The following is a 26,608-nucleotide window of genomic DNA, read 5'->3' on the forward strand; positions in this document are numbered from 1 at the left end:
TTTAAATATGTGAATTCATTCCTTGAAATTTTGCTCATTTGCGAAAAATGTTAATCAAAAGTCATTTACAGTTGTTGGAAAAAATATATAAGAGGAAAGAAGGAATTGCCGATGCTTACAAAGTTGACGAGATTGATGTTGATTCCTATTTTTTCTACAATTTCTTGGACATTTGCGTTCAGAATGACAGAATAATCCGATTTAGTAAAGGATTCGAATATGCAACATTTTCCATTAAAAAATTCAAATATGATGATTATATAACGAAACAATCATTTGATTTATCGTCAGAGCTACACATTAACAAGTACGAAATTTTATTTATTTTGAATTCTGTTCCCAAAATTTTAGAACAGTACAGAAATCTAGCACAAGCGAACTGTATTCCAATTACTGACCCCATAGCAATCACTTCATCTGTACAGAGCGCGTTGTTTTTTCATTATTATACAGATTACAATTCCGAAGGAGTAAAAATTCGATTTGGAATTCGGCTCCCAAATATATATATACAAAAGTTCTGTTCCAAAAATGGAATACTTTCCGAGATTGATTTAAAATTTAACGAAGTTGAACAAATTTATCAGAGCTTAACATTTTTGGTAAATTATGTCACTTCGTTCCCAATGAGCTATCCTTATTTAGTAAACAAGTAGTCGTATCATGTGATACATGTATTATTCAAAAACCATATTTGGTTTCTATTCACGCATTGATGTTCCTGCTTCGTATACGAGCATCATTTTATAACAACTTCTTCCATATTTGGATACATTAAATGATTTCCATTTCCTGTTTCGGTTACTAACGTCAGTTTTTCTACAAAATATTTCCTTCTTTGGTTACTTTGTTCTTATTGGACGGAATTCACTATAAATAGGAGCGACAAAGTTAGACTTCATCATTCTCTTTCTATTCCTCAAAATTAATTTCACCTCTGTTCCTCATCGTCCTGCTAACTATTCTTCAAAACTTTATACAATTGAGTTCCTACATTCACATTCTTCTTATCTACAGATCTTACTTCAGTTGTAACGTTTATCTGTTTCTAACTTAGATATTCTTCTTATCCTACTATAAAGTGAAATTTGTTGTTTTCTAACTTACTCTCTACTTGACAGTTTTCAATACGTTCATTTACAAACTGCTTTTGTTTCTAAAAAATCCACTTCTATCAACTCATCTGAACAAAATGGAGTTTACTGTGCAAAACAACAGTCTTCTGTACTCATTTTCCTTCACTGAGGAGACTGCTGGGATAAGTATTAAAGACTTATCAAACGGATTATATGAGACTGTAATGACTTTACCCATCACTGTGTGGCATATTATTGAACACCAGCGACAACAGTTCGACACCTATCATCAGTGTCAGGTTCCAATTACGGAGAATCAGCTTGGAACTCAAGCGATGGGACACGAGGTTGCTGTTATTAGTGGGCACCACTATCCCCACGTTGCTGGGACAGAATTTCCACCTACCTACGTCGCTGGCAACATTCAATATACTTTCCCTTGGGAAGAAGGGCAAATTCCCAACTCTTGGTTCTCTAGCCCGGATGTAAATCAAGTTTTGAGTTCAGTGGAGGAGTCAGGAAATTTGCTTCAAACTGTGTCAAGCTTTGATGGGAGCGAGCTAAGTGTTGATACTAGCACTTGGACAGCAAATGAACAGCAGAACTTTGATCCGGCACAGTACTATGGTTCTACTGATATGTCGACTACTCCATCAATGACAACACCTTCCATAGAGGATGGAACGGCGCACAATCCAATTTTGCTGACTGATGAAAATTCAACAACTTCAATCAGCGTTCAACCAACTGATCCTCCAGTAATATTTGAACGTTCTAGACCTTTTGGGAATGAGATTCAAAACTTACCAGAGTATGTTGTGAGAACTCTGTTTGAATAGATTCGAGTTGGTAAAATTTTGCAGCTTCATTTGTAATCGTTCTTAACGGAAAAGTTGTATGTTGATTTATACATTTTCCTGGTGATGTATTTAAACATTCTTTATAATATAATTTTTCTCATGTGAGCTTTCTTTTCTAAACCAGTTCACAAGGATATAATCAAACAAAATTTTGAATTTTGAAACTTCGTTACAAAACTTGATATTTAACGGAAATAGCATTATTTCTCGACATTTAACAAAAGTTTTTGATCAAAAATTTGATATTTAAGAAAAAAAACTGAGCAGAAATTTGATTTCTAAGAAAAAAACCTGTATGAAAACTCGATTTTAAGTTGTTATAGAAAAAGAAAACTTGTCATTTTACAAATTAAAAATCTCTTCCCTTTTTGCGTTAAATTATACCGTAAACTGGTGAAAATCAGGAAAAAATTTGCGCTTTATTGTATCCAATTGGAAACTGTTTTTTGATATTTAAACAAAAAGATTGAATGAAAACTCGACATTTAACAAAAATTTCGTTGAGAAAACTCGACTTTTATTAAAATAAATTGTTCCAAAACCCAACAGTTAACAAAAATTTTTGTGAGAAAACTCGACTTTTAAAAGAATAATTTGTTACAAAACTTGACATTTAACAGATTAGAGGTATCAATTTAAACATTTAAGAAAAAGATTGTAAGAAAAGAGAAATTGAATTTTCTTGATTTTTAAACCAAACATAAAACTGATACTATATAAATAATTGTGATGCAATTACAAATTTATTACTTTCTAATTTCAAGATATAACAGAATTATCAATTAAGCCATGGCCGTCTAACAAACAGTCAACAATTTTTATCAATTCACCCTCATATTTTGAGTTTTTAAGAGATTGAATTCTGTCCAGAAAAGAAGATCCCATTGTTTGTGTGCTTACATTTCTTTGTTCAGCGCGCAGTAGATGTCTCTTGAACTTCTTTCTACTCAATCTTTTTTTAGACACACTAGGTAACTTCTCAACATATTTGTTCTCATAATTGTGTTGTACTGCTCTGTCTAACTGAGTAAAGACAAGTCCCGATTCTTCCAAAATATTGCCAAAAAATTGATGTTTATATAATGTATATAAACAATCAACTGTCTGATATAAATAGGAGAGATCTTCCAGTTTTTGAAGCAAGTCTCCGATGGAGAAAGAAATGAGAACAATGTGATATCGACAGGTTTTCAGGGGACAGAAACTGTTGTGTGAAGCAACAACATATTCACTTGTAAGAATATATGGTCTATAATCTTTGACAGATACAGATATAAACAACGCCTTTTCACAGAATTTTTTGTAAAAGAGTGGTAAAACCTGACACATAACTGCTGCCATTCTGTAATATTATTTAGTTCTAAAGAAATTGATTTCCTTATTTGAACTTAAATTCCAAATAAGGAAACTAATTTATTTATTATAAATAAAACCAAATTCCAAATAAGGAAATCAACTTATAAATTATAAAGAAATTCAAATTCCAAATAAGGAAACCAATGAAATTGTTATGTGCAATTTAAAATCTCATTTGAACTATGAATCAATTCAAGAAACAGCGGATTAATAAATTTCGATGTTTTACTTGTTCAAAATATTTTCGTCACTACTTCTCTCTAATGCAACACAGACGTGCTAAACACAAAGACTCTTTTTCTATAATGATTCAAAAGTTTTCTTTATTGAAAATTTCTGATTAGAAATCCTTTTAAGGAAGAATTCTAAATAGACACATTTTTCTCTTCCTTTTTAGGAAATTGTGCGAAAACAATGATGTCATTAGCATAAAAGGAAATTCTGCGTTGTAGAGGCCCTTAATTTTTTAAGCAAATCATTTAATCAACTTCTCGCAGCTTACTCAAGTTACGTAAATGTCTCTCTCCAAAGTATCTCCTTGTTACTCGAGCGCTCCATCAATGTTTACAGATTCACAACCTAAATTGGGTACTGATTCCGTCCCATTTTATATTGACTTTGGTTCTCATCCAAACAGATTTGGGAGATTTACTGTGTCCCAAATATTTAGAAATGGACAAAATTACTCGGAACCAACTTTTCAAGTCTTTAAAAAAGATAAATGTGGAACATTTGAAAAGTACCAACAACTGAGAATTGGAGATTACGAATTCAAGAAATTTTGTCTTCTGAAGAACGATCTGCTGAATGGAGACTGGGAAATTCGAGAAAATCCAGCTCAATTTGAGAAGAACCCAAAAATGGAAGACGTGCTGCAACAATGTCACAAAACAAGAGAGATCAGCATTGGAAAAAATCGAAGACTCTACGTTACCTTTATACAGTACGTTCAGGACAATCCAGCTTCAGCAATCCAGTTTATGTCCAGATCCGACTATTTTGTCGCAAAGAGAGCAATGAGTTCAAGCAAGTGACTTACGTCAGCTATAAAATGGAAGAATTCAAGGAACTCATTGAAAATCTTAAAGACTTCTCTAATATTGAACAATGTACATTTCAATAACTACTGCTGCGCAATATTATGATGTTTTTTATATTGAATGATGAATATTTGGTGATTATATGTATTTGACTTTCAGTGAACATTTTTTCATTTGAAACTTTTTTCTTCTTAGAATGAGTTGGGATATTGGATGCTCTAGAAACATTTTCTTAAGTCTCAGAGATAAATCAAAAGTTTTTCACGTCAGGTTACATCACGAGCTTAAAAGGTATTCATATACAGTTCTTGAAGCGCAAAATTTTCCCAATTTGGATAATTTAGACGTAGAGTCCCAAATTTCTGAATTCAAGTGGGTTATTCATAATGGGCTGCGCAGAACAACTCTAACATATCGTTCTGACAAACAAGAAATTTCCATTTCTCAACATCGCTGGAACGGATATCAGTGGAGTTTTCTTACAAAGATTGATTTGAAAAAAGAGTATAAAAATCTAGTAGATCATCTACCAACACTTCTTTCCTATATAGAAAATTACAAAAAGACTTGCATTATTTTGGACGAAACAACTCAGAGTTAATGAATATTGTTACTCTGGTAAACATTTTCAATTGTTACGGAAGCATACTTTCAATGTTCCCTACGAACGAAAAACGTAAAAACTGTTTTCTCGCAGCGTGTAAAATTTGGGACCGAAATGTCGATTTGGACGAAATTGATCAAAAGTTTCCTCACGGAGGAAGAATTGGATATGGAAACTCTCTTTTGGACTTTTTCTTAGCTAGATCAAAAATTTTTCGTCTACATGCAATTTTACATGATTCTGCTGGAGCTGTGAAAACAACAACAGACGAAGGACCAGGTTATTGTTACATGCTGCCGCAATTACCCAGCTCCTGTCTTCTAGGTCATATAACTGGATTATTCTTTTGTCTCTACATCAAAGTTTGTCATCCTCATATTTTTAAAATACTAGATTGTTAATCATTTGTCAATTATCTCAGCTAAAAAGAGGATGACTCTCGTTGTGTTTGATATTGAGTGCTTGGAGGGAACAGTTGTCAAGGAGCTGGGAATTTTCAAGGACGGAATTGTGTTAGGATATACATTCCTCCCACCGAATGACTACAAGCCAACATTTCAAGCAAAGTGGAACACAAAGAATTTACATGGAATAAACTGGAATAATGGAAAAGTTGATTACTCAGATCTTCCAAACATAATTCATCAACATTGTTCTCCTACAACCGAATACTTTGCCAAAGGATTGGAGAAATGTAAAATCCTATCCAATTATTTGTGTAAGGATGTGGAAAATTTGGACGATTTTGGATGTCCAAAAGCCTCTAAGTTGATTTCCAACGAAGATACAATCTGGGAATGTAGTAACTACCCCTACCGACACAAGAAAACATTACACTGTGCAGAGAAGAAAGCTTATGCTTATGGAACTTGGGTTCTTAATTTTTTTGACAAAGTTTAATATTTGTAAAAATTTTTATATACTTTGATTGTAATGTATCATATTGTCTTTTAATTAATTTTTAAAATCATTTTTTTCGCCTAGAAAACATAGAAAAGTTGCTTCAAAAATGAGAAAGTTGAACAAATTTTGTCCTAGCGTTACACAGTTATTCTTCATTTCAATTCTGTCGTTTTTCTTAATTTTGAATTTATTCTCCTTTTTTATGCTTTCTGTTATTAATTCCTGTGAAGAGACAGTATTTTGGCTGTCGCTGTTGTTTGTTTCTTTTTTATGTTTAGAAGCTTATCTCATTTTTTTATTTATTTACATCACAATTCAGTTGAAACAATTTCTCTATCGTCTCAATGATTACGTTTAAATGACTGAGCATACAGATAAAGGATTAAATTTGGGTAATTTTGTCTTTGATGATAATAATCAGGAACGACAATCATGGAAATGTTTTGGACAGACTTGTAATAGGTCTCTAGTCGTTTTTCTGTCCCAATTTTTTGTTATACTCGTAATTCTGGTCTGTTGTATAGTACGAATAACATTGGCTACAACGTGTGAAGAAACAACAGTTTGGATTGCAATCCTTTCTAGTACAGTTGGTTATATTTTACCTTCACCTAAATTATGAACAAGATAATTTCCACAAAAGAACGAATTTTTATTTCATTGGTTGGTCCAAGCGGATCTGGGAAATCTCATCTTATACATGAATGGTTAACAATTGGAACTTTTCAACCAGAGTTCGACAAAATTTACTACTTCTATCAACATTATCAATCTCTTTATGGTTTAATGTCTAAAGATGTTAAAAATATTGAGTTCATAGAAGGAGTTGACTTTGAGTTTATTCAAAACCTCCCAAATAACGGAACAAAGTATCTGTTAATTTTTGACGATTCTTGTGAGGAGATTTCCAGCTCTAAAGATTTCGTTAAAATTGCAACAGCTAGGAGACATAAAGGACTCAGCACAATATACATCAAACACAATTTATTTCATCAGAGTAGATTAGGAAGAGATATAGAGTTACAAAATACTCATATCGTCTTGTTCAAATCTCCTAGAGATGTACTGCAAATAAACACTCTGAGCCAACAGTTGGGATTAGGTTCACAATTAAAAGATTGGTATACCAAAGCAACTTCTATTCCTTATGGTCATTTACTTATTGATGTAACTCCCAAAACAGTCGACTCTCTTCGTTTTTTGTACAAATAGTGGATCGATTCCTTCAATTTTTTTCCTTCCACAACATAAACAGCAGACCACATTTTTGAGTGATGAGCACACAACATCTCTCTACTCTGACAACGTTCCAAAGTTATTCCCGGAACTTCAAAAGAACTTACCTAAAAAATTGTCCGAAAGAATTTATTCAGTTCCTAAACGCGTGCATCGTAAACATGCTCAGAGGAGAACTGCAAGATATTCAAAAACGAGACGTAAAAAAGTATCAAGACGAAATTCATCAGCTTATTCTAAAAAGAACTGGAATAAATAAAAGGAGAGCAATTTTAAGTTCAAGGAAACGAATAGAACTTATATCAATTCTAATTCCGTCTATCATTAACCGTCTTTCTTGAAATGGAACAGTTTGTTTTGATTCCTCAACAGCTTTACGAACAAAAATTCAAATTACATGTGTTTAAATTGGACGAGAGTGAGGAAAAAGTTAACTTCGTTCCACAAAATTTAGATTCTCTTCACAAGGACATCACCACTAACACAAAATCATTCAAAAACGAGTCAGTTGTAGATCAAATACTCAAATGTCCTCGAATCAAGCTGTCCCTCAGTGACTCCATTTTACTGGATGGAAGAGATACAAATGTAGCATTTACCGATTTTATTTACGCATTGAAGAGAAAAAATATTGCATTTCCTGATATATATTACACAATACTTGATGCTACAGGGATAAGTCCGAGCAAAATTGTAAACAAGGATGCCAAAAGCAAAGACAGAGGGAGTTGGATCCCTTTCAAAATCTGAAAAAGCGAAACTTCAACGATTATACAAAGAAGGAAAAGCTGCATTTGGATCGGTTAGAAATCTTCAAAAAGCGAGCGGTTTATCAAGAGGCAAGGTTATTTCCTTTCTCCACACTAAAAATTCCTATACAAAATACCGTCAAGCAAATCGACATTTTAGACGATTACCTGCATTTGCAAAGCGGATAAATGAAATTTGGTGTCTTGATTTAGCTTTCATGGACAAATTGTCAGAGTTTAATAACGGAGTAAAGTATCTATTAATCTGCGTTGATGTATTTTCTCGTTTTGTCCGTGTTCAACCAATGAAATCAAAGTATTCTACAGATGCTGTAGCAGCTTTCAAAAAAATGCTACGAAAAAACAACATCCCACAAAAAGTATGGGTTGATCAAGGAACAGAGTTTGGTGGCGAATTTCGTAAATTTTGTGGAGAAAAGAAAATTAAAATTTATTCAACGAGAAGTGAAACAAAAGCTGCCGTAGCTGAGAGAGCTATCAGATCTTTGAAAAACATTATTTATCGCTTCATGGAAGAAAACGGGCATATGTACCTTGTAAAAATGGGATCTTTCCTAAATACAATGAATAGTAGAGTAAATAGATCTACAGGTAAAGCTCCAAAAGAGGTAAAAAACAAAGACTTTTTATCAATTTTTTTACAAAAATCCGATCAGACAATACAAAAAACCTCGGTTTAAAGTAGGGGATAAAGTACGAATTTCGAAATACGATATTCCTTTTAGAAAAGGATACAAGTCACAGTTCACGAGTGAAATCTTTGAAATTGTTAAGATTGCTACGTACAAACCTCCAACATACAACCTCAAGGGAGAGCAGGGAGATGAAATACTAGGAAAATTTTATGAACAAGAGCTCTCAAAGTGTATCATTTAGTGATGAACTCTTTTACGGTAGAGCTGGTTTCCAACGCATCCTTTGATTGTTATCCAAATAATACATTGAGTTCTTTTACCAATTTCCTTCCCGAACAGATTAACCTTGAAGGAGAATGGGAGGTGGCAATAACCGAACTATCATATCCATCTTTGTACCAGAATATTACAGATGGAAAATTTTTCTATCTAGATGCTGCAACTCCAGATACAAAACCTTCCGATTATTATACAATTGATGCAGGACTATATCCATCAATATCTGATATTGTGAACGAAATGAACAAACAAATTCAGGAAAGAGAAAAGTATGAGAAAACCCCAATCAAATTAAAAGTCAACAGAATTACACAGAGAATATCCCTAAGCCTTCCTAATGAAAACTCGTTACTAGTTATCTTCAGTACTGATCTCTGTCACGTATTTGGGTGTGAGGAAGCTGTTTACGGAATGGGTGTTTTTATGAGTGGTGCTGGACCACATTTTCCTAAATTCCCTATGATATTGTTCGAATTCATACTCTCATGATATACAGCGATATTGTTGAATACAATATTGTAGGTGATACAAAAGCCGCGCTTTTGAGATGTATTCCGTTTATTTCTAAAATTAAGAATGGAGACATAATATCTACTGGACAATATATGAATTATCAAAACTTCCCAAATCTACAATTTAAAAAAATTCTTAAAAATTCTTTCCACAGCATTAAACTTGAGCTCCGCGACTCATACGGTGAAAAAGTTCCCTTCAATTCAGTAGGTGTAACAGGAGCTGTATTGATGTTCAGAAGAGCTTCAGACAATCATTTTTAAAATTAAGTTTACAAAAAATGGTTGCAGACAGTGATTTACCGTATTTTCGTGGTTATTCAAGACAAAGGGGAAGAGGATTTGGAGCTTTAGCACAAACAATTGGGAGAACTGCAATTCCTTTTTTGAGACGATATGTTGTACCAGCAGCTAAAAGAGTTGGTGCTGACTTGATTGAATTAGCTGCGCCAGAAATCGGAAATGTATTAGCTGGAAGGAAAAAGTTCAAATCTGCAGCCACAGATGTTGGAAAGAAAACTTTACGTAAACAACTAGGAGGAGGAAAACCTAGAAAACGACGTATTATTCGAAAACGCTCGCCAAAAATCAGTCGACGTCGTCGAACTAGGAGGGATATTTTTACCAAACTAAAATGAATACCAGATCAACAAATGACAGTAATTTCCGTTATGGACACTTTACAAATTCTTGCTTGGAGATTTTTGACGAAATTCCGGTTTTGGAACCAATTGAATCATCCCATATTCAAGAAGTTTATCCCAGCACTTCATTGGATGAAAGCAGCATTGAATTTGAATTTGAAACAGATAGAAGTATTTATCTCGATATGAGAGATATTCATTTACAAATTAAAGTTGGATTACAAAAGGGAAGATTATTTGACGATTTCATGAAAAAAGAGGAGCATGGAAAACCAGATATGGGTATGACTTTCACTGATGATGATTTACAATATTTGACTCATGTCAACAACTTGTTACACTCTCTTTTCTCCAACTGCGAAGTGTATTTAAACAATCAACAAGTGTACAACTCTAACGGACTCTATGGCCACAAAGCTCTGATATCCAATGAATTCAATGCTTCTACAATGAATAATGAAGGAATTTTGGCTTGTCATGGATACGAATTTGAGAAAGATCCTAGTGATTATGAAAAAAGTCCGTTCATAGATAGGGAAGAAGAGCTTTTGTTGAAAGATGGGGTTACCTTATATGGTAAACTTGCAATCGACTTATTTCAATGTGAAAAATTATTACTTCCAAATACAAAAATTAGACTCAAATTGATTCGAGCGAGACCAAATTTTTACATGATTTCCTACAATCCACATGTTTCCCTTAGAGTTCTTGACTGTTCACTTTTTACGAGACGTGTTGTCGTTAATGAGGTCTATCACCAGACAATCAAGTATCAACTAACACATCAACCAGCTTGCTATAATTTTATGGAGACAATTGCGCGAACATTTATTATTCCTTCTGGACAAAATCAATTTATTCAGGAAAATGTTTTCAATAATGCCCCAATCAGACGAATTGCAATAGCAATGAACACTAATTCAGCATTCACCGGACATTTTCAAGAAAATCCTTTTCATTATCGAAAGTTTGGACTGCGGGAGCTGAGAATTGTTCGAGGGGGGAGAGCTGTTGTCTCAATTGATACAACCAACAATTGTAGAGCTTATGTTACAACAATGAAGGCAATGAACTTCAACGAAGAAATTCCTGCGTTACCGAATGATTTCTTCACAGATCATTATGTGCTTGTATTCGATCTCACATCACTCCAAGATGCTGGTGAAAATGTTCATTATCCTGAACTCAGTGGGGAAAGTCTTCGTTTAGAAATGTTCTTTGAACGTCCGTTAACCAATGTTACCGAGTTAATTGTTCTCGGAGAACGAATCTCAACAGTTAAAATTGATCAGTTTGGAACAGTTGCTAAGAATGTCTGAAGAACTCTGCATTAATCAAGATTTTTAAATTTTCTTCTCAATTTTTTATGGTTTTTATATTATTGCCTTCTGCGTTGGAACATTTGTTGTTGGATATGTACTTTCATCGCCCAGTTGCAACCCTTTCCACACTATAATATCAAGATAGGGAATGGATGAAAATTGGGGTAGACCTACTCCAAACTTATATGTATACCTTATTTGTGCAGTATTCCTGGGACTTTTAATCATCATTATTATCTTTCATCCCGATGTCACAGGTAATAGTGAAGACAGAGTAAGTAAATCTACAGGAGATCTGATACGTAAAATTCCCCAATCTAAAGATTGTTGCTTTATTGAAAAGAACGAATCATTTCAACTTGATTGTAATGTGAGAAATCCCTGTTCAAACGGAGCTTGCGAATTGAAACAGAAGATTATTTGTCATGGATAATCAATCTCTTCAACAAATTATTGAACGCATTCCTGAGCTAAAATTCAAATACATTGGTTCGTTTCCAGCAGATTTCATTCCAAATTTACCCAAGTTCAGCTTTGCAATCATTAACACTGCTTCGAGTAAAGAAGTCGGTGAACATTGGATATTGATTGCTCGACTCAACAGAAGTTACTATTATGCGGATTCTCTGGCTCGATCAGTAACACATTACAAATTTTTAGGTAAAAAGTACCAAAAAATAATACATCGACCGCTTCAGAAGATGCAAAATTTGTGTGGATTCTACGCAATTTTTGCAGCATTTCAACTATTTAAGTTTTTCCAAACCAACTTGAACAATATTCATGATGTACACGTGTTAAATTTTATAAGTAACTATATGTAGTAGTGTTCATTTTGGTATTTAGTAAGCTGAAGTTAATAAAGTCGATAGTATATGTTTCTCGTAACTGTTTCTCGTGAGTTTTCTAAACTTTTTTATCGAACTTTATTAACCACTCGGCTAAGTGTACCTTGATGTTCATTGAAATTTATACAGTTTATTGTAAATGATTGAGTAATTTTGTATTTTGATGCTCATAATTTGTACTGTGTCTGTCATTTTATACTATTTTAATTCATTTTTTTCTTTTATTTAACATCTTTTTTCAAATAATGTACAAAAAATAATGCATATATGCATGTAATTAGCAAGATGGCGCAGTGGGAGCGCGCTGGGCCCATAACCCAGAGGACGGTAGATCAAAACTACCTCTTGCTATCTTGACTTTTTCCAATTAATGAGCGCGCAAAAGACATTTGTTACACAATTGATTCAAACAATTAGGGGAACAATCTTTGCAATTGACCTAAAATTTGTAAACAAAAATTCAACATGTCACATAATTACCCCTCAGATAACTAGGGTAATTGAAAACCCCCACCAATTAATTTCACAATTTAATAACATAAAATTTGTAAACAAAATTCAACCTGTCACATAATTACCCCTCACATAATTACAGCAATTAATTACCCACGCCAATTCTATTGTTCTCACGTAATCACTTAATAACTACACAAACATTGATATTTTCCCCTCAAAATTTCAGCCTATCAGGAGCGTCTCCGAACCTACCCCCCACATTTGCACCGACTATACTACTAGAAAATGTACATGCACAAATACATACACAAAACCTATACCCTATCTTAATACATGGCGGCACCTAATCAATACATGTCCGCGGCTATAACTAATCTCAATACATGTCGGCGGCTATTACTAATCTTAATACATGTCGGCGGCTATTACTAATCTTAATACATGTCGGCGGCTATTACTAATCTTAATACATGTCGGCGGCTATTACTAATCTTAATACATGTCGGCGGCTATTACTAATCTTAATACATGTCGGCGGCTATTACTAATCTTAATACATGTCGGCGGCTATTACTAATCTTAATACATGTCGGCGGCTATTACTAATCTTAATACATGTCGGCGCATAATCTTAATACATGTCGCCGGCTATAACTAATACATGGCGGCTATACCCTATCTTAATACATTAACGCCGCTATACCTAATCTTAATACATGCTAATTCATTCCCTATCTTAATACGTTAGGGAGGGCCCAAATCCCGGAAAATACGCTATACCCTATCTTAATACATGGGGGACCTCACCCACCCCGTGGAGTGTAGCTCACTATATTACTACTGACACTCTTATTATCTGGAGTTGTGCCGGAAGACTTTTTGTTAGATCTCTGGCGGTATCGTATTAGGTTTTCAGAAAGCAAATTTTTTCGAACCAGTTAAATTGTTTGTTAATTCTGTCGGTAGAGAAAGATATTAAATTTTGAAAACAAACGCACTAAATCTAAACCTAAATGAGACGATACAGGTGTTTAAAAAGAACTATTCTTGTTTGTAATGGTATTCGATGACGAACCAAGTATAATGATGTGGTTGCTGAAGCCATTTTTACTGATAACTTTGTTGAGTTGATTTTGGTATGTCATTAACCTATCAATTATTATACCTAAATATCTACAATTTAGGTACTTCCAATCGGTGTCGTTTGAATTTGACATTTCGAACTGCAGGCAATTTTTCATCCTTAAAAAACATTAACTCCGTTTTAACTCATTCAAGGTTAACCTGTTTTGTTTCATATATTGATCTGTTTTGTTTCAGGCATCTTCAGCTTTTAGCTGTAAATAAGCTTCATTCTTCGCATGACATTGAATTGCTGTATCATCGGCAAACTGCAAAACGTCATAATTCATTGATATAGCTTCACTGAAACCGTTGACAAAGTATTAAAATTAAAGGCCCTAAGATAGTTCCCCGAGGAACCCCGATATTTATGACAACCTAATCTGATTTTCCTATCCGATTTGTAACACTCTGTTTTCTATAACAAATGAAGGAGAAAAATTCTTACATTCTCTCCAGATTCAAATTTTTTGTTGAAATAGACATCTTTAGATATTGAGTTGAAAGCTTTTGCTAAGTCTAAAAAAAGTGTGACAACAATTTAGTTTTCTTCACGCATTGTTTTTTTTCAGTTAATGAAACGATAGTATCGAGGCAAGACTTTTGGTTTCAAAAACCGAATTCATTCTTGTCAATTAGATCTTTAAAATGTAAGTGATGAGTTATTTGTTCAAGTAATTGCTCGAAAATTTGCTATTGTTTGAGTATTGTTTGAGTTCAAGTAATTGCTCGAAAGTAATTTGCTATTGTTTGATTGACTGATAGGGGGTCGATAGTTTCCTTTTAATCGGTCTCCTTTCTTATGAACAGATGTACCATGGGCTGTTTTCAAAACATTAGGAAACGTGTTCGGGTTTATACATATATTGATGACAAATTGTAAATGAGTTCCAATAGACAGCTTATCTTTCAGCGCCCATAACCATTAGAATCACTTTATAAAAATATGAATAGTTTGGTCCTTATACTACCAGTAGAGAAAATCTGGATAATTCGGGAACTCTCGCCTCTCATTTTCCCAAGATTTTGAGAGACATTTTTTTTCAGATACTGCTGCTTTCTTTGTAGGTTACCACATTAACCTTGATGTTGATATCAAGCAAGTGATTGATGTCAACATCTAGGATCTGTCTACAAGTCACTAATATTTCAGTCTAACTTTTTATGCATTGTTAAGCAAGTAGCACAGGAGAGAAACCACAAGAACTTTTTCGATCCAGTGGATGATATTGATCTTAAATGTATATCTTACCTTCATTATCGACAATAACTCTCAACTCGTATATCTTCCCGACGGCTTCAAAAACCGGAATCAAATCATCCTCGAAAACATCCTGAGGCAAACGTCCCAAGAATACTTCAGTTCCGGGACCAGGTTTGGGTCCAGTCCAGTTTGGAGGTGGGCCTCCGTACTTTCTCAAAGTTGCCGATACAGTGTGGCTGTAACCTGTTCTGGCGAGGATCTCTTTCAATTTAGTTGCATCTGGAGCCTTCTTTGAAGGTGGAGGTCTCTTCAGAATCTGTACCTGTCCAGGTTGCATCTCTGCCGAAACTCCCGGGGCAACGACAACGTCGGCAGATCCAGGGTACTGTGGGTAAGCTCCAATAACTGCAGGTGCAACATTTTGAGCATCGCCAGCCGCAACTTGTTGGGTGACTCCATGCGATCGGAAAGATCGGATAACACCGAGGAAAAACGCGGATCTATTCTTCACAGAGGATAGGTCACTCACTCGCAACTTCTGCACCGCCTGCAATGCAACACCCTCCGGAAGAGCTTTCAAATTGTCGATGACCTGGTCGGACAACTGGGTATGCGCGAGGATACCGTCTTGGCAGAGTCGGTCGACGGCTTCCGCCAATCTTGCAGAGCAACCCAATCCTTGCAAAAGGTCGTATTGTTCAGATCTTTCAACCATTTTGATAGATTTAGATCAATTTCAGCAGCACAAATCACTCTGAAAAGATGTTTAAACTGATCACAATGGAGGAGGGCACAATGAATTGCCATTCAACTGCTCAAATCTATTCATTCAACCAGAGATGTTTACAACATGCATTACAAATTTCACTTTTCCCGCCAGTATCATCACAGAATCAGCTGGCAGATTGCCCGAAAATAGCACCGATTGTAGATCTGCAGTTTCCGTCAACTAGAGTGACATACATTTAGTCGACTTTCTCCTTCAATTAAAGTAAGCAAAAGTTTCGAAAGTGAATGAAATCACTTATGACCAAACACTGAATCCTGCGTTGAGTAAAAAACCATTCGGCTAAGAGTGCAAAATGACGTCACGCACCCAATTCAGTCAAAATAGCACGAATGAAAGAAAAAACTGATTTTAATTGAGCATGACGTCATATGGTAAACATACCCGGCAGATTGCTGGAAAATTGCCGCCGTGAACTAAGGTAAAGCGAAAAAATTTTATTCGACAAGTAAAAAAAACATAGCAAGACAAGTCCTGACGTACAACTCAAAGAATTTTCATTGACTAAAAGAACTAGACCTAGAACGAAGACACTGAGTGAATTGGGAAAACCATTTCTAAAAAAAATCAGGTCAAAAATTAAAAAATCAATGTCAAAATGCCGCATGTGAACAAAAAACCAATAGCGTGAAGTGGAAATTTGGTTAAAACAAAAAACTAGGCCTAGAATGAATTCTGATTGGATTGGGAAAACAATTTAGAAAAAATCCAAGCCAAAAAACCGAAAAAACCAGTAATAATCAAAGTGAAATTGCCGCATGTGAACAAAAAAAACCACTAGCTAGAAAGCGAATTTTTGTTCAAACACCATTTTCTCACTCTACTATAAAATTAGAGCGAAAAAATTCACGTCGCAAAACCACTCGCTTTTTCGCTCCATTTCCTGTTTCGGCGTGACCAAAAATCACTACTCCAATTTGACCTGAAAAATCATGAAAATGTGTGAATAGATCTTTAAAAAAAACAGCGGCCGAATACATTTCCAATTCTTTGAATTATAGAAATAAGAAGCGCTGTAATAGCCGGCTGAGAAGCTGAGGCGGCTATTAAAAACCAAAATCCTGACCCAGAAAAAACATAGCAAGACAAAATTTTGCTAACGGATCAAAAAATTCTAAAGCGCTTGTGAACAGAAAATTGCAACCCAGAAACCGAACTTTTGTCAAATGTTTTCTCACTCTACCTTAAAGCTAGAGCGGACAAATTTAAAAAATCATGAAAATGGGTTAACAGATCTTCAAAAAGAAGACAGTGCCCCAATAGAACTCAAAGTCTCTGATTTGTAAACATAGCAGGACAAGTCCTGACTCAATTCAGAAAAAAATCATTGACTAAACAAAAGACTAGACAAAGAATGGACAATAGGGAAAAGAACTTAGAAAAAATCTGACCTTAAAACTGGTAAAATAGCAAAAATCAAGGTCAGGTTGCCGCATGTGCACAAAGAACCAGAAACATAACCGACTAACGTCGGGCGAATTGCTCTCAAACGACCGGCGAGCGGTTGGCTTCATCAGTAGCTAGCCACGGTTTAGTGAGGTAAGCTTTAGATTTATTGAAGCGGCGTAAGTTGAGCGCAGCGGGGGGTGCAAAAGTATTGGGAGTACTGATGTGGGGGGCGGTGGGTGGGTGGGCGCATGGGATCATTTTCCAAGACCCCCCTTCACACGATAAGTATAAGTATCCAAAACAGTTTCTGTTAACCGCATACTTGAAGTCTAGTGGGCTGAACGGCTCTCAGAGAACTTTATGCAAACTGGGCACTACCTCTTTATCCTTTTCTGAAGACGAAAGTCAAAGGAGTCAGACAAAAAATTGGCCGAGCGAAAAATTGCATAAGAGACAAACAGGATTAATACATTTGCAACAAACTACCTTTGAGATCAATTAACAATGATTTCCCAAAAGTGCTATTTAAGTTATTTGAGATAAACATTTCAAATATTCAGCGTTAATGAAGATAATAGATGATGACATTTCGCCACATAACAGCAGCTGAAATGCGGCATCAACAGAGAGAGAGAGAGAGAGAGAGAGAGAGAGAGAGAGAGATAGAGTAAGAGAGAGATAAAACGTGAACGAAAGAGAGAAGGAAAGGAACCACAACCGACAGAGAAAAAAATAGAGATAGGAATAATTTCCATGATGGAATTCGACTCCGCAACTTCTAGTTTTCTAGCCTTGTTCGGAAATGAATCCTATAGAAAAAACTGAGTCGGCAAAATTAAAAAAGTTTTCAACTTCGCAGTCAAAGAAATTCAAAACCATTTTTTGTCTCGAAGGTTCTGTCAAGTAACCCATCTCCAAGACTTAAAAAGTTTTGTTGGCCAGTAATGGTCGTTACTCAGAAAAGGACAAACACTATTGAACAATTTTGGAAACAATTGCAAAACTTAACAAAAACTTGCTAAAATTCAAGATAATATCTTGAGAACCATTTCAACGTCTCCAGAATCCCTGTTTCAAGCCCAAAATAGTATCACTGGATCAAAAAGATCCAGACACTTGGACGATGAAAACATTCCGAAAATGAAAATTTTATCCAAAAATTTAAAAAAAGAGTCAAAAAAGTGATCTCCATTCCCATAACTCTAGAAACTATGCAGCAGCTTATCAAACCTTGTAGGAGGTCCCAGGGCCCTTGATGCCGGAAAAACTCAAAAACATGAAAAAATTGCAAAAATTGAAAAAAATTGCTCAAATTCGTGATATTAAAACCTTGAATAACATTCCATTACATCTATAAACTTTGATGTACCATATTATCAATGGGTTAACAGATCTTCAAAAAGAAGACAGTGCCCAAATAGAACTCAAAGTCTCTGATTTGTAAACATAGCAGGACAAGTCCTGACTCAATTCAGAAAAAAATCATTGACTAAACAAAAGACTAGACAAAGAATGGACAATAGGGGAAAGAACTTAGAAAAAATCTGACCTTAAAACTGGTAAAATAGCAAAAATCAAGGTCAGGTTGCCGCATGTGCACAAAGAACCAGAAACATAACCGACTAACGTCGGGCGAATTGCTCTCAAACGACCGGCGAGCGGTTGGCTTCATCAGTAGCTAGCCACGGTTTAGTGAGGTAAGCTTTAGATTTATTGAAGCGGCGTAAGTTGAGCGCAGCGGGGGGTGCAAAAGTATTGGGAGTACTGATGTGGGGGGCGGTGGGTGGGTGGGCGCATGGGATCATTTTCCAAGACCCCCCTTCACATGATAAGTATAAGTATCCAAAACAGTTTCTGTTAACCGCATACTTGAAGTCTAGTGGGCTGAACGGCTCTCAGAGAACTTTATGCAAACTGGGCACTACCTCTTTATCCTTTTCTGAAGACGAAAGTCAAAGGAGTCAGACAAAAAATTGGCCGAGCGAAAAATTGCATAAGAGACAAACAGGATTAATACATTTGCAACAAACTACCTTTGAGATCAATTAACAATGATTTCCCAAAAGTGCTATTTAAGTTATTTGAGATAAACATTTCAAATATTCAGCGTTAATGAAGATAATAGATGATGACATTTCGCCACATAACAGCAGCTGAAATCCGGCATCAACAGAGAGAGAGAAATAGAGTAAGAGAGAGATAAAACGTGAACGAAAGAGAGAAGGAAAGAAACCCCAACCGACAGAGAAAAAAATAGAGATAGGAATAATTTCCATGATGGAATTCGACTCTGCAACTTCTAGTTTTCTAGCCTTGTTCGGAAATGAATCCTATAGAAAAAACTGAGTCGGCAAAATTAAAAAAAGTTTTCAACTTCGCAGTCAAAGAAATTCAAAACCATTTTCTGTCTCGAAGGTTCTGTCAAGTAACCCATCTCCAAGACTTAAAAAGTTTTGTTGGCCAGTAATGGTCGTTACTCAGAAAAGAACAAACACTATTGAACAATTTTGGAAACAATTGCAAAACTTAACAAAAACTTGCTAAAATTCAAGATAATATCTTGAGAACCATTTCAACGTCTCCAGAATCCCTGTTTCAAGCCCAAAATAGTATCACTGGATCAAAAAGATCCAGACACTTGCACGATGAAAACATTCCGAAAATGAAAATTTTATCCAAAAATTTAAAAAAAGAGTCAAAAAAGTGATCTCCATTCCCATAACTCTAGAAACTATGCAGCAGCTTATCAAACCTTGTAGGAGGTCCCAGGGCCCTTGATGCCGGAAAAACTCAAAAACATGAAAAAATTGCAAAAATTGAAAAAAATTGCTCAAATTCGTGATATTAAAACCTTGAATAACATTCCATTACATCTATAAACTTTGATGTACCATATTATCAAACCCTGGAGGAAGTTCTCGCACCCTTGACGCTAGTGAAACGTATAAAATGACAAAACATTTCAAAAAACTTGATAATTGCCAAGTTTTATTTTAAAAAATGCTAAAACATGTGATATGAACAAGTTGAAAACTAATCCATGACCAACAAATATTTTCCAGTAACTTATTATCCAACCGTAACGAAGGTTTTCTGACTCTTGAGGCTCCAAAAACCTGAATAATGACTACAAATGAGAGAGAGATAGAGTAAGAGAGAGAAAACGTGACCGAAAGAGAGAAGGAAAGAAACCCCAACCGACAGAGAAAAAAATAGAGACCGGAATGATTTCCATGATAGAATTCGACTCTGCAACTTCTAGTTTTCTAGCCTTTTTCGTAAATAAACCCCATAGAAAAAAACTGAGTCGGCAAAATTTAAAAAAGTTTTCAACTTCGCAGTAAAAGAAGTCCAAAACCATTTTTTGTCCCGAAGGTTCTGTCAAGTAACCCATCTCCAAGACTTAAAAAGTTTCGTTGGCCAGTAATGGTCGTTAAACTCAGAAAAGGACAAACAATATTGAACAATTGTGGAATTGCAAAACTTAAAAATTTGCTAACATTCAAGATAATATCTTAAGAACCATTTCAACGTCTCAAGAGACTCCAGAACCCCTGTTTCAAGCCCAAAATAGTATCACTGGATCAAAAAGATCCAGACACTTGGACGATGAAAACATTCCGAAAATGAAAATATTATCCAAAAATTAAAAAAAATTGGAGTCAAAAAAGTGATCTCCATTCCCATAACTCTAGAAACTATGCAGCAGCTTATCAAACCTTGTAGGAGGTCCCAGGGCCCTTGATGCCGGAAAAACTCAAAAACATGAAAAAATTGCAAAAATTGAAAAAAATTGCTCAAATTCGTGATATTAAAACCTTGAATAACATTCCATTACATCTATAATTTTTGATGTACCATATTATCAAACCCTGGAGGAAGTTCTCGCACTCTTGACGCTAGTGAAACGTATAAAATGACAAAACATTTCAAAAAACTTGATAATTGCCAAGTTTTATTTTAAAAAATGCTAAAACATGTGATATGAACAAGTTGAAAACTAATCCATGACCAACAAATATTTTCCAGTAACTTATTATCCAACCGTAACGAAGGTTTTCTGACTCTTGAGGCTCCAAAAACCTGAATAATGACGACAAATGAGAGAGATAGAGTAAGAGAGAGAAAACGTGACCGAAAGAGAGAAAAGAAACCCCAACCGACAGAGAAAAAAATAGAGACCGGAATAATTTCCATGATGGAATTCGACTCTGCAACTTCTAGTTTTCTAGCCTTTTTCGTAAATAAACCCCATAGAAAAAAACTGAGTCGGCAAAATTTAAAAAAGTTTTCAACTTCGCAGTAAAAGAAGTTCAAAACCATTTTTTGTCCCGAAGGTTCTGTCAAGTAACCCATCTCCAAGACTTAAAAAGTTTCGTTGGCCAGTAATGGTCGTTAAACTCAGAAAAGGACAAACAATATTGAACAATTGTGGAATTGCAAAACTTAAAAATTTGCTAACATTCAAGATAATATCTTAAGAACCATTTCAACGTCTCAAGAGACTCCAGAATCCCTGTTTCAAGCCCAAAATAGTATCACTGGATCAAAAAGATCCAGACACTTGGACGATGAAAACATTCCGAAAATGAAAATTTTATCCAAAAATTAAAAAAAATTGGAGTCAAAAAAGTGATCTCCATTCCCATAACTCTAGAAACTATGCAGCAGCTTATCAAACCTTGTAGGAGGTCCCAGGGCCCTTGATGCCGGAAAAACTCAAAAGATGAAAAAATTGCAAAAATTGAAAAAAATTGCTCAAATTCGTGATATTAAAACCTTGAATAACATTCCATTACATCTATAATTTTTGATGTACCATATTATCAAACCCTGGAGGAAGTTCTCGCACTCTTGACGCTAGTGAAACGTATAAAATGACAAAACATTTCAAAAAACTTGATAATTGCCAAGTTTTATTTTAAAAAATGCTAAAACATGTGATATGAACAAGTTGAAAACTAATCCATGACCAACAAATATTTTCCAGTAACTTATTATCCAACCGTAACGAAGGTTTTCTGACTCTTGAGGCTCCAAAAACCTGAATAATGACGACAAATGAGAGAGATAGAGTAAGAGAGAGAAAACGTGACCGAAAGAGAGAAGAAAAGAAACCCCAACCGACAGAGAAAAAAATAGAGACCGGAATGATTTCCATGATAGAATTCGACTCTGCAACTTCTAGTTTTCTAGCCTTTTTCGTAAATAAACCCTATAGAAAAAAACTGAGTCGGCAAAATTTAAAAAAGTTTTCAACTTCGCAGTAAAAGAAGTTCAAAACCATTTTTTGTCTCGAAGGTTCTGTCAAGTAACCCATCTCCAAGACTTAAAAAGTTTCGTTGGCCAGTAATGGTCGTTAAACTCAGAAAAGGACAAACAATATTGAACAATTGTGGAATTGCAAAACTTAAAAATTTGCTAACATTCAAGATAATATCTTGAGAACCCTTTCACTGTCTCAAGAGACTCCAGTATCCCTGTTTCAAGCCCAAAATAGTATCACTGGCTCAAAAAATCCAGACACTTGGACGATGAAAACATTCCGAAAAAGAAAACTTTATCCAAGAATTTTAAAAATTGGAGTAAAAAAGTGATCTCCATTCCCATAACTCTAGAAACTATGCAGCAGCTTATCAAACCTTGGAGGAGGTCCCAGGGACCCTGATGCCGGAAAAACTCAAAAACATGAAAAAATTGCAAAAATTGAAAAATTGCTTAAATTCGTGATATTAAAACCTTGAACAACATTCTATTACATCTATAAACTTTGATGTACTATATTATCAAACCCTGTAGGAAGTTCTCGGGCCCTTGACGCAAGAGAAACGTATAAAATGACAAAACATTTCAAAAAACTTGAAAATTGTCATGTTTTATTTTAAAAAAGGCTAAAACATGTGATATGAACAAGTTGAAAACTAATCCATGACCAAAAAATATCTTCCAGTAACTTATTATCAAACCGTAACGAAGGTTTTCTGATCCTTGAGGCTCCAAAAACCTGAATAATGAAAACAAATGAGAGAAAGATAGAGTAAGAGAAAGATAAAACGTGAACGAAAGAGAGAAGGAAAGAAACCCCAACCGACAGAGAAAAAAATAGAGACCGGAATAATTTCCATGATGGAATTCGACTCTGCAACTTCTAGTTTTCTAGCCTTGTTCGTAAATGAATCCTATAGAAAAAAACTGAGTCGGCAAAATTAAAAAGAAAAGTTTCAACTTCGCAGTCAAAGAAATTCAAAACCATTTTCTGTCTCGAAGGTTCTGTCAAGTAACCCATCTCCAAGACTTAAAAAGTTTTGTTGGCCAGTAATGGTCGTTACTCAGAAAAGGACAAACACTATTGAACAATTTTGGAAACAATTGCAAAACTTAACAAAAACTTGCTATAATTCAAGATAATATCTCAAGAACCATTTCACTGTCTCAAGAGCCTCCAGTATCCCTGTTTCAAGCCCAAAATAGTATCACTGGCTCAAAAAATCCAGACACTTGGACGATGAAAACATTCCGAAAAAGAAAACTTTATGCAAGAATTTTAAAAATTGGAGTAAAAAAGTGATCTCCATTCCCATAACTATAGAAACTATGCAGCAGCTTATCAAACCTTGGAGGAGGTCCCAGGGACCCTGATGCCGGAAAAACTCAAAAATATGAAAAAATTGCAAAAATTGAAAAATTGCTTAAATTCGTGATATTAAAACCTTGAATAACATTCTATTACATCTATAAACTTTGATGTACCATATTATCAAACCCTGGAGGAAGTTCTCGGGCCCTTGACGCAAGAGAAACGTATAAAATGACAAAACATTTCAAAAAACTTGAAAATTGTCATGTTGTATTTTAAAAAATGCTAAAACATGTGATAGGAACAAGTTGAAAACTAATCCATGACCAAAAAATATCTTCCAGTAACTTATTATCAAACCGTAACGAAGGTTTTCTGATCCTTGAGGCTCCAAAAACCTGAATAATGAAAACAAATGAGAGAAAGATAGAGTAAGAGAAAGATAAAACGTGAACGAAAGAGAGAAGGAAAGAAACCCCAACCGACAGAGAAAAAAATAGAGACCGGAATAATTTCCATGATGGAATTCGACTCTGCAACTTCTAGTTTTCTAGCCTTGTTCGTAAATGAATCCTATAGAAAAAACTGAGTCGGCAAAATTTAAAAAAGTTTTCAACTTCGCAGTCAAAGAAATTCAAAACCATTTTCTGTCTCGAAGGTTCTGTCAAGTAACCCATCTCCAAGACTTAAAAAGTTTTGTTTGCCAGTAATGGTCGTTACTCAGAAAAGGACAAACAATATTGAACAATTGTGGAATTGCAAAACTTAAAAACTTGCTAAAATTCAAGATAATATCTTGAGAACCATTTCAACGTCTCCAGAATCCCTGTTTCAAGCCCAAAATAGTATCACTGGATCAAAAAGATCCAGACACTTGGACGATGAAAACATTCCGAAAATGAAAATTTTATCCAAAAATTTAAAAAAAGAGTCAAAAAAGTGATCTCCATTCCCATAACTCTAGAAACTATGCAGCAGCTTATCAAACCTTGTAGGAGGTCCCAGGGCCCTTGATGCCGGAAAAACTCAAAAACATGAAAAAATTGCAAAAAATGAAAATAATTGCTTAAATTCGTGATATTGAAATCTTGAATAACCTTCCATTACATCTATAAACTTTGATGTAAAAAATTATCAAACCCTGGAGGAAGTTCTCGGGCCCTTGACGCTAGCGAAACGTAAAAAATTGCAAAATATTTCAAAAAACTTAAATTGCAAGTTTTATTTTAAAAATGCTAAAACATGTGATATGAAGAGGCTGGAAACTAATCCATGATCAACAAATACTTTCCAGTAACTTATTATCAAACCGCAACGAAGTTTTTCTGACCTTTGAGGCTCCAAAAACCTGAACAATGACTGCAAATGTCAAAAAAATGATAAAAAAACGGCAAAAATTGTCATAAAAAATGCTAAAATTCATGATCTTAAAATCCTGCCAGACATTCCATTACATTTATAAAACATACAGTAACCTAATTTCAAACCCTAGAGGCTCCTTGGCTCTTGAGGCTCAGACTTCCTTAAAAAAGACAAAAATTTTCAAAAAAATGAACAAGTTTTATCAAAAAATTAATAAAATTTGTGACATTAAAAAGTTGGAAAACTATTCCATGGCCAATAAAAATTTGTCAGTAAGTTGATATTAAATCCCATAGGAGAGTTTCTGGCCCCTGGGTCTGGAAAAACCTGAATAAGGAAAATTAAATATCAAAAATTTGGAAAATTGCACGCTTTGTCAAAAAAAATGCTAAAATTCGTGATGATAAAATATTGAAACCATTCCATTACCACTAGAAACTATGCAACAACCTATTATTAAAACCTAGAGGAGGTTCCTTGACACCTAGGGCTAACAAACGAAAAATTTCAAAAAATTACAAAGCTTAACAAAATTGTGCAAAATAGTATACATTTGCGTGTTTTTCGTGAGCGGTTGTTCATTGGTAGCTAGAAACGGTGGGTGGGGGGGAGGGGTGGTAGGCAACAGTAGGGTGGGGTACAGCGCGCGGGGGGTGGGTAATATTGGGGGTTGGGATCAGCAGTGGAGGGGTATTCAACCTCTAAGAACCGCCCTTCATACCATAAGTATAAGTCTCCAAAACAGATTGAGCTGAAACAGATATGAAAAGCTCTAAGAGCACTTAGTGCCCATTGGGCGCTACCTGTTTATCTCGTTTTTGAGGACGCAAAGTCAAAAGCGTCAGACAAAAAATCGGTCAAGCGAAAAATCGCATAAAAAGACCGACAAAACTAATATAAGTGCTGCAAACTTCGTTTGAGAGCAATTAATCAAGATAGCGAATTTTTGTTCAGACACCGTTTCACCGTTCTCTTTCGCCTTTAAAATTAGAGTGAAAAAATTTTACCGCAAAATCACTCGCTTTTTGGCGCCAATTCCGGTTTCGGCGTGACCAAAATCACTCCTCTAATTTGACTTCAAAAATCATGAACAAAACTGGCAGATTGCCAGAATATAGCCTCAATGGCTTCGTAGATCTGCAGCCTCAAAAAGATAGTAATAGAAATAGACCAAAAAACTTCTTTTTTATAAATACCTTTTGATTAAGAATCTGTTTAACATTGCTGCTTCTATTAGCTGCTCTCAAGTAAGTTTCAATTAGAGTGACACACGCACTTGGCCTCATCTCTGTGAATCAAAGCATAGAAAAGTCAATTTCAGATTGAGGAGGTCATTTTTGAGAGTGAGGTAAGCCACTTGAGACCAAAAATTTGCTATGGCTTTGCGGCTATAAAAAATGTGTGAGATGCTAATAAAAAATACAGCGCCCCAATACAATTCGAATTCATTGAATTGTAAAAAAAAGACGGTCGGTAATATCTCGCTATCGCAGCTAATAATAAAAACCTTAAATTGATAATTTTATACCTTGTGGTAGCTCCCCTCCTACTTAACATACAATAAACACTTATTGCTTTAGTCCTACGAAAATATATAAAAGCTGTTTCAGGTTCTGCGAAACAAAG

General features: G+C 35.0%; 1 protein-coding gene and 1 non-coding gene across 2 annotated transcripts in view; one reads left to right on the forward strand and one right to left on the reverse strand.

Moving 5' to 3' along the window:
- Positions 1-15,617, reverse strand: part of LOC142354610 (heterogeneous nuclear ribonucleoprotein R-like) — a 31,139-nt gene extending 15,522 nt beyond the window's left edge. The window contains exon 1 of the mRNA XM_075406943.1: positions 14,916-15,617. Coding sequence (XP_075263058.1) covers positions 14,916-15,582 — 667 coding nt within the window. The 5' untranslated portion in view covers positions 15,583-15,617. The remainder of the gene's footprint in view (positions 1-14,915) is intronic.
- On the forward strand, positions 12,365-12,436 carry Trnam-cau (transfer RNA methionine (anticodon CAU)). Its single transcript has one exon. It is a non-coding gene; the product is annotated as a tRNA-Met (tRNA).
- Positions 15,618-26,608: the final 10,991 nt, after the last annotated feature.

The sequence above is a fragment of the Convolutriloba macropyga genome, chromosome 15 (assembly GCF_964194025.1).
Source record: "Convolutriloba macropyga chromosome 15, txConMacr16.3, whole genome shotgun sequence".
NCBI lineage: Eukaryota > Metazoa > Xenacoelomorpha > Acoela > Convolutidae > Convolutriloba > Convolutriloba macropyga.